Consider the following 9,619-nt stretch of genomic DNA (forward strand, 5'->3'; position numbering starts at 1 on the left):
GTCTCATCGTTGAGCTCCCTGCTCCTTTCTTTGCTTTTAATCGGGCTAATTTCGCGATGTATTACTGCTGATTGAGGTATGGATTTCAGTCCAAAAATGATGTAATTAATTGTTGACGGCTAATTGTTTGTCACAATGAGTTAAGCTTTGAAATAATTCGTTGAGCGTTTGTATGACCTGTTGTTTGGGAATATTGTTTATATGACATGTTGTTTGGCATTATATGCTCAACCAATAGTTATGAAGTTAATTCAATGTGTTTCTATAACTATAAAAGATTATGGAGCTATTCGTTGTTGTTACAACAAATTGGTTAAAAAACTGGGCTTAAAGTTTCTCCATTCACTGACTACTACTTACTGCCCCAATGTAATTGTTCTATTTAGTTTCTGCACCATATTAGGGTGAGAGTTAATGTTTTGTTGGTGTTAGTCCGAAAACTGATGATGAGGCGATAAGGAAACAATATAGGAAATTAGCTCTCATACTTCATCCTGATAAGAATAAGTCATTTGGGATTGAAGGAGCTTTTAAGCATGTTTAAGAAGCGTGGAGCTTATTGTCTGATAAGAACAAGAAATCAATTTATCTATATAAGTGTATAACGTTCTATGTTGAAAATCCTTGAGTGGAAAGGTTGTGCTCAAAGAATTTTTGTTAAAGACTTGAAGTGTTGGAAAAACTTTGGATCGTGTAGAGATAAGCAGTGCTTTAAGGAAACAACAACAACAATAACAACCCCGTATAATTCCACAAGCAGGATCTGGAGAGGATAGTGAGTACGTAGACCTTACCCTTACCCCGAGAGAGTAGAGAGCTACTATAATCCATGGCCTTGCAATAATCATGAACATTTATAGTTTGCTTTAAATTGAATACAATCCTTTTAGAATAATCGTGGCGCGCCATGCCAAATAAAATCTCAAAAATCATGGCCCTCATTTAATTTAATCCTTAGAAATCGAGGCGTTCCATTTAGTTGAATTTTCCATGGCCCTCGCAAACTTGAAAGTGCGTAGTTGCTTTAGGCGCGCTATTTAAATTAATTTCCTTAAACTCAGGTGTGCATTTCATGTGACCCAAATCCAAATCTCAACAACGTTAAATAAAATGTGTTGTGGACCGTGGGTGCATTTCATGTGGCGTGGTTCAAGACATGTTTTAGATAACGTTGAATCTTCCTAAAACTAATTAAAAGCGGCTAATAAGTTAAAAATGTACCATAGGCTAAAACATGTAATAAATCAGATAATAGACCAATTATAATAGTTTAAGCGACCGTGTTAGAACCACGGAATCCGGGGGTGCCTAACACCTTCCCTCGGGTTAACAGAATTTCTTATTCAGAATTTCTGGTTCGCAGACTTCTAAAGGAAAGTCGAAATTTCCTCGATTTGGGATTTAAAATAAATCGTTGACTTGGGACACCAAATAAACTATCCCAAGTGGCGACTCTGAATTGAATAATTAATCCCATTTCGAATAATGTCACTTAAATTGAAAAAATTCTCGTATATACCTTCGGGTGTGTAAAAAGGAGGTGTGACAACAACTACTTGGCAACTCGGGCATCTTCTGTTTCTAACATCTTCACGTTACCCAGCTGAATGCCAACAAAAATTGACAAACGTAGCAGGTCGCTAAGACATGGCACGAAACCTGGTCAATGACATTTCGTGAAAAGAATAACTAAGAAACCAACGAGAAAAATAAAGGAAAAAAATTAATACACATACAAACACAAAAAATAAAGAATTCTTAATGCATATTTACAAGCCACTATAATTGCCAAATGAAAGTATCGCTTCATATTCGCTATTAAGCCCAAGTCTCAATGTGGGAGTAAAAATAAGAATAAGAATACAAGATACACTATGATAAACATCACGAATGTGAGAAACGACTCTATACTATATCAGCTCTGGGCCTCATCAATCATAAGGGTTTCTGAAATTCTTGAGAAGTTCTGGGATGTCATAACCAAGCATGTCATCAACGGATTGTATCAATTTGGGCTTCAACTTCTCAAACTTATCGATGTTATAACCACTCAGAACTTCCCTGAAGTGTTCGACATTAGGAAAATCCCCAGGTGGCAGATGGTGTTCCTTTTGAACCTGTTTTGATGAGTTCAATATTAGTACACAATACTAAAGCTCCATAAATGATCATGTCAGAAGACTGAAATTGCTTGTTGGTGCTCAGCACGCATGCATGCTGAGCACATATGTATGTAGATTTGAGACACACAACAGAGAAAGAGAGCGTGAGACAGAGACCTTTACAAATTGATCTTCCAAGTTATCAATTAGTTTTTGCTGCATCTTGGCTTTGCCTATCATTGCAGGCATCTCCTTTTTCAGGTGACTGATAATATAAGAATGTATCTTGGCAGCTCTAGCACGTTTTACAAACTCATTTATCTGCACAAAATATAACCTGTTTGTTATCCTCATTTCAAGCAAATTGGATGCACAATATATGAGCAGTAAAATATGACTCCATAATGAAAACTGTGAACTTACACGACGATCACAAGCCTTCTTTGGTATGTTTTTCAAATCTGTAAGAAGATCATCTTGCTCCTTTTCAAAAAGTTCTTTTCCAACTGGCCCTGTAGCAGCCTCATTTATTGGTTTGTCATTGAATGATCTGTAGAAGCCAAAACACCCACATTTTTGTGTAACTCCAAAAAAAAGTTTGTAATTGTCGATATCTAAAAGGCTACACCGTAGAAGACTCAACATTTTGCATATATACAAACAACATAGGAAATGGACATCCATATTAGATATCTGATTCCAGAGCATGCATGTAATACCTACGCCTCAAGCATGAGAGAAAAACAGATACGATAGGCTGAGTATACATAAAGCATGAGGTGGATTCTTTTTTGCCCCCCACCCCTCCACCACCCAAAAAAAGGCACCCTGTACAGGAGCCGATCAGGTTCTATGCACTTTGCTCCCTAGTGACTCGAACCCCAACATACTGGTTGGAGGCGGAGGTAGTGTTGTCAAAGGTGAAAAGCTATAAACGCACTCTAGTTCTGTTGGGGCTAGGTGATCAAGATCTGATGTCCACTAGCAATAGTCTGATATAACATATAAGATGCAGCTTTGACACATGGTAACGGCATCCAGCAAATAAGGGATATTTGAATTCCCAAAATATTTATTAGTTCGTGCAACTTAATAACATTTTGTTGGGCAGAGCACCTGAACTAATTGCCAAAAAAAAAAAAAAAAAAAGAAGAAGAAGAAGAAGAAGATTATACCCTATGTAGACACGCGAAACTTCAGGGGTATTTAGAACCTTCCCTAGTGACCACATCAATGCTCCATAAACCCTCATAAGCTGCAGTTGACACCAACAATTAAATCAAATTCTAGTGAAGTTCAGAAACAGGTGGAAATCATAAAGTAACCAAAATAATTTCCTGCCTTACTTGTTGAGTATCAACTTGGTCAGCCTTGTTCAAAACCACTCGTATCTTATCATCATGGCCTCGAAGAGACGCAATCACACGTTTGAATTCATCACTTATATCAAGTTTGTGGGGATCAAACAAAAGAAGAATGAGATCACACTTGGAAGCAAACCAAGATGTCACACCGGTAAAATCATAGCTCCTTTGTGTTCGTTGCTTTTCGCCAGATAGAACTCCAGGAGTATCCACAAACGTGATGTGCTCCAACAGCTAACATAATAAAGAGGGAAAAGTTGGGAAAAAATGTCCAGAGTTTCATGAATTTTTGTGAAAGCTCTGATCATTTTATCTATGAGATGAAGAAGAAGCATAACTCACAGGATGAGGCATTTGAGAACACTCAAATTTTGACAAAAAAGCAGTTCCAAAAGTTGTCAGACCGCTAAATGGCATATCTGCCTGAACAGCAATTGTGTTCCCCGGAATACTCCTTTCATCAGGCCCATTCTGCATAATACAGTCAAACCCGATCACCAATCCTACAAAAGATTTACCATAACAATCATATTTGAGAAAGCCATTAACAAACATGCATGGCATTGGTATAGCCTTCTCCTTTCCAACTAAATGTCTTGGTTTATAACTAGAAAAACTGTGGCAAAATATTCTCATTGATATGATAAATAGAAATATGTGCTAGGACAGAAAGGTTAAAAGATATATCCGCAATAAGATAAACATAATAAATTGAAAAGCCATCTTTGTCAAGTTAGTGCACACTATTTTTGGCACAATTTCAGATAGAAAGAAAGGCATTCAACTCAGGGAGAAAGCGTAAGTTCTCTTTTTGTTCAGCAACATAATCCAAAAAGGACATTAAATAAGTGACCACAATGGTGAGCAGAACAAAAGATAAGTGAAATACCATGAAAACGACAAATCTGTCTAATAAAGTTAAATGAAAATACCATGACAACCACAAATCTGTCTGTGGTAGGCTCAGGCCCGATATGAGCACCTATAGACAACAAGGAGCAAAGTATCAACACAAAGCTATGAATGCACAAAGAAGAGCATATACACAAGAATAAAGAGTTTAGCTAACCTGGATAGCTAGTTCTAAGTAAATGCTTAATGAATGTTGTTTTTCCGGTTGAGTATTGACCCAAAAGCATAACCATTGGTTTGGCATCAAAATCACTATTTGTCTACCAACACACAGCACATTAAGGAAAGCAGTCAGTGGTTTCTGTGCCGCTTTTCCATAAATCAGTACAAAGAAAACCATAGTTGAATGGAAGACATATAAGCGAGAAGCTTCTTTTTCATGAAAATAAGCACAACAATTATGAAATAAATCACCTACCAAGAATGGAGAGACGAAATCATTAAAGCGATATGCGACTTCCAGTGGCTTTAGTTTTTGGATGTATAACTTCTTCAGTCCATCGATTATGGATGTGACAGAGGTTAAAGAGACCTGAGGGTTGATAAAAAGAACCAGGCCTCATTGAAGAGCAAACATAGAAAATTTAGCAATAAACACGCAATGATGTGCTATAGGATGTATTAGGGGGAGTTAAAGAAAAGTACATTTTCTCTTTTGATAAGGTAAGGAAAGTACATTTCAACAATTAGTTCACAACATCAAAACAACTATCTCATTAATGGGAAAGGACAAAAGATGCTTATTAACAAATTGACTTGAAGGGAGAATATTTGATATGATTTAAATTTGAGATAGCTAAATGAATTTATATGAGTAAGTTGTGAAAGTTATATAAAGAAGTATTACATAAGAAGTGTGTCAATCATTTTAAGAGCTCCCTATAAGAATATCTGTCGTAAATCTGTCATATAATTTGGGATGGAGAGAGCAAGTGGCAGGTATTCCAAGTTGCATGAAGTCTCTCACCTTCTTTACAGATGTTGATGATGAAAACCAATTAGCTGTAACGGAAGATTGCGCTGTAGGATTGCCTGCTTTGTAATCCAATCAGTTAGACTCGGAGATCTATCTAACTCCCTTCTCAATTTCCCAAGAATTACTAAGAACAAAGATATAAGAATATGATAAGTAAAATTACCATTCTGTTCAGGTTCACTTTTAGGCGTGCGCTTTTTCTTCTGTATTATAAAAATATAAGTCAACAGCCCCACAATTAATGAAAACTAATGCAAAAAGTAAATCTAACATACTTACAGCTTGAAGTACATCAAGACCTTCCAAGGTAGGGGGTTGCAAATTTTCAAAGTTAACTGCCATGATTAAAATTGTTCTAATTGTAAGATTAGGATATGACACAATGCTACAGCAAAAGAAAGTGAATACAGGGCATTGAAATGGATCAACTAGTTTGCCAGAGACCGCATTGTGGAGACTACTGGCGTTGCTAGCTTAAAGTTTTGAATCAAAAAGTTTATAAAGTATGCTAGTTACCTTCAGCATTTAAGAGATCACCGGTTACTGGATGGCCAGCTTGAGCCAAAGAGACCAACTATATTTAAAAAAAAAAATAAGGAATCTGAGTCTTCGCTGGATTAAAAGTAAATACCAAGTTGAAATGCGACTCCATAATAAACTGGTACCTGCATTGAAGTAATAAACTCTCTAAAACCAAGAAAGCCTTGCCGTTTGGAATCTGCAATCGCCCACACCTTAGGAAAAGAAGAAAAGAAAAATAATTTATTGAAACAAAAATAGCTATTACACAAGAATTACCAAAACTGGCACAAAAGAATGGATAAATCTGATTTTGGTAATAGCTATTAAATGCATAATCATAGTAGTACTAGGTGGAAACTGACACGTGATAAAACTTAGTAGCACGGGGTGGACAAAAATACAATGCTACTGCAAATAGTCCGTGGATATTTGGCATAATCCACATAACACTCTAAAAGTAATAAAAAGAGCAAGCATCTGTTTGTTTTGTTGGCATAGGAGGGTTTACTTTGCCATCCAATTCTTTTGGGCTTGTCACCATCCAAATTTAGTTCCACTTATCACTGTGCTTGCCAAATTATACACACTTTATCCACTGGTCAGTTCTGTTTTTTTTTTCACTGGTCAGTTCTGTTCACTATTCATCGCGAAATGTTAACATGAATTGCAAATGATTAGCGAAGGTCCAATAATCAGAATTACCCACTTAACAGGACCAGCTTATCCACGTGTTTCATCCTCCATTCGCCTTTCAGATCGGAGTTACTCTTATTAGTTGTAAAGATGAAATTCACACAAATACTTTCCACCGTCTACTGCAAGAGGTTCACCACTTTGAAAAAATCAGATGTCAAAGCACAACGCTCAAGTTCATCATCCCAAGCCCAATTAGTCAAAATATCAATCAATCAATTGTTCTTCAATTTCAAACTAGTTGGGGTCGACTAACGTAAGCGGACAATAACAACTAGTTCAAATCTTGAGTAGTTTACATCGCCTATATGGATCCTTTGCTCTTGTTATGTTCTGCTCTTAGCTACATCAATACTGTTTCGGAGATTGTATGGCTTTTGAGATAACTTCCTTTAATGTTATTTTATCTCTACTTCATCCATTTTATCAACTCCAGTCATCATAATGCACCTATATGCTTCATGTCAAGTCTACGTAGGATATGGTCAAATCATTTCATGCAACCTTCTCTCATTCAGCCTTTTACGCATTCTACTTATATCTTTGTTAGATGTGATCATCTTTTAATCTTGTATGACTATGCATCCATTTTAATATTTGCATTTTTAAGACGCTCATCTTGTGCATATGTGTGACCATAGAGATACACTCACTCTAATATAACATCGTTGGTTTAAGCATTCTAATGGCTTTCACTTTGTGTAGGATTCCTACTATAGATTCACAGAAAATCTGGATGACGCGATGCTATGGAATAGTGGATTGGATTTGGTCTCAAAGGTAACTGAACAAAAATACCAGATATACATTCACGCAATGACATCACCTAAGAATCAGAGAAAAAATGCTCTAAGACCTACTTCAACACAATGCTTAAAGACTTACTCCACATCTACTTTCAGACATAAATGTGTCATTAGCCCCCAATAAAGCACGTAATGTGAACTGCCATCAAGGATCAGAAACAAGAAGTTGCATCATGAAAAGACAGCTTGTAATCTGGTTGACATCATTCAATTATGGTAAAGGCTTTACAAGGATTGAGTCAGTTACTAAACTGAAGAGAGAAGAACAGAAATCCTGGTGTTTACAACATGATCAATTAGAAGCACACTACTTTAAGAACTTATCCTCCACTTTGAACATTAACAATTAATAAGGCCTTAGTCGAGCTTATTATTGTACGGTGACCATTCAGGATAGAAGATTAGGTAACGGCAAATCATCCAGAGAACATCAGTCTAAATTTTATAAGAATTTAAACATGTAAAACCTGGCTTTGAAGGGACTACAACTAATGAGCCATACTCGAGTATCAAAAACTGTCACTCTAAGCCATTCTCTGCACCAGCAAAAGAATGAAAGGTGGATGGAACAGAATGTGAAAACACGCTAAACTTTGGTGTTCTCTATCTCCCGCTAAATTTGTTTGGCAGAAAGGAGTAAGCAACATAATTAATTTTTCCCATTTGCTTCAGCTTTTGGGGCAGAGTTACTCTATATCTGTCGAAAAGTAGCAACTGGTAACCTATTATTAGTCAATGTACTCTAGCTCGACACTGTCATCTAAAAATTACTTCATCCATTCCAGTTTATGTAAAATTGTTTCCTTATTCTATATTTGAAAACAATTAACTTTATACATTAATATTGTACCCTTGATAAGAAATATTTACGGCCACAACTTTCAAATGTTTTATATACATGCAAGTTTAAGATGACAAGCTTCAATGATTTAAACTATGTTGCATAAATTGGAAGAGAGGGAGGAAATAAAAAAGGAACGACAAATCCAGTTCAAAAGAAACACGCAGCCCAAAGTAGGAAAGAAAAGAGACCTGCTTGAGTTCCTGGCGTGGCAAATTGGACAAGGCAAAGAACTTAATGGCATCGCCTCCAGTGAGACGTCCATCTCCATCTGATACAAAATACCCCAAATTCGCGTTTTCAGCATAAAATTCGTGAGTCGGATCCCATGGATAGAAAATGAGGAAAAGGGAAAATACCTGAATCGGCTAAGCTAAACCACTGTTGATAGATTTTCTCATGCTCTTTGGAGCAACGATTAATCGGAGAAGTATCAAACTCCATTTCTTCTATGGCTTTTCAAAAAAGCCTCCAATATCAGCGCCCTTCTTTTTAGGATCCGCTTTTTGTGTTTCTATTTTTCTTTTCCTTTTTTTCTTTTTTGAAGATATAAATTAGTTATAAATAGTGTATCATGTCTGTATTTTCAGAAAGAGTTTAAGTTTTTAGGTTAAAAAAAAATATTAACACACTCATATCATTTAAAAGTTTTGTCTAAATTAAATCCAGACACACAATGACACATAGAAAATAAAACTTACCCGTCTTGTAATCCAAATACCAAATGGGACTAAAGTAATGTTTCAATGTAGAATTTCTATATATTGCATCTTAAAGTTGTAAGATTATATTAAGTGGGCGCTTGGAGATAAGAATTGTGAAATTCTGAAAAACGTATTATATATATATATATATATATATATATATAATATTAAATTGAAAATAATATTTAAAAATTAGAATTGTGTTTGGACATGAATACAATTTGGAGCTGATTTTGAATTTTTGTGAGTGCTTTGAAGTAAAAATTTTGAAAAATAACTTTTTGTAGTTTTTCAAATTCGGAAAAAATTCAAAATTAAACTTCAAGTGAAAATTTAAAATTTTTATGATCAAACATTGATTCCGAAAAAAAATAAAAATTTTCAAAAAAATAAACTTTTTATGGCCAAACGGCCCTAAATACTCACTACGACCATGTCCTTCCTTTTCCTTGCGACCCCTCCAAAAAACAAACAAGAGAGAGAAAAAAATCTTGTGTTATAAATCAACTTGCAGTATAAATGTCATATCAGATACAAATTGTAAAACCAACTATTTTTATTTATTAGCTGGGGCAAGAATTTCTTTAATGTAGAAACCTTTGCTTCTCCTTATGACACAAGAAAAGAAAAAGAAAGAGTTATATCATTTGCTCTTATTATTATCTCTGTTCATATTATTTTTGGTAATTACTTTGTTTT

General features: G+C 35.4%; 1 protein-coding gene across 2 annotated transcripts; it reads right to left on the reverse strand.

Annotated features, from left to right (window-relative positions):
- Positions 1-1,727: 1,727 nt before the first annotated feature.
- LOC107806716 (EH domain-containing protein 1) lies at positions 1,728-8,979 on the reverse strand. 2 transcript variants are annotated; one of them, XM_075219842.1, is made up of 16 exons: positions 8,576-8,979; positions 8,408-8,487; positions 6,020-6,088; positions 5,871-5,928; positions 5,634-5,689; positions 5,518-5,557; positions 5,346-5,410; positions 4,797-4,910; positions 4,536-4,638; positions 4,399-4,448; positions 3,809-3,937; positions 3,449-3,700; positions 3,278-3,357; positions 2,526-2,652; positions 2,280-2,423; positions 1,728-2,117 (listed from the first exon to the last, which is right to left on the reverse strand). In XM_075219842.1, the coding sequence occupies exons 1-16, from the start codon at positions 8,658-8,660 to the stop codon at positions 1,932-1,934; spliced, it is 1,638 nt and encodes a 545-aa protein (XP_075075943.1). In that variant the 5' UTR covers positions 8,661-8,979; the 3' UTR covers positions 1,728-1,931. The 2 variants fall into 2 exon arrangements, with proteins under 2 accessions (XP_075075943.1, XP_075075944.1); XM_075219843.1 differs by having other exon boundaries at positions 5,518-5,554; positions 8,576-8,977.
- Positions 8,980-9,619: the final 640 nt, after the last annotated feature.

This window comes from Nicotiana tabacum, chromosome 8 (assembly GCF_000715075.1).
Source record: "Nicotiana tabacum cultivar K326 chromosome 8, ASM71507v2, whole genome shotgun sequence".
Lineage (NCBI taxonomy): Eukaryota > Viridiplantae > Streptophyta > Magnoliopsida > Solanales > Solanaceae > Nicotiana > Nicotiana tabacum.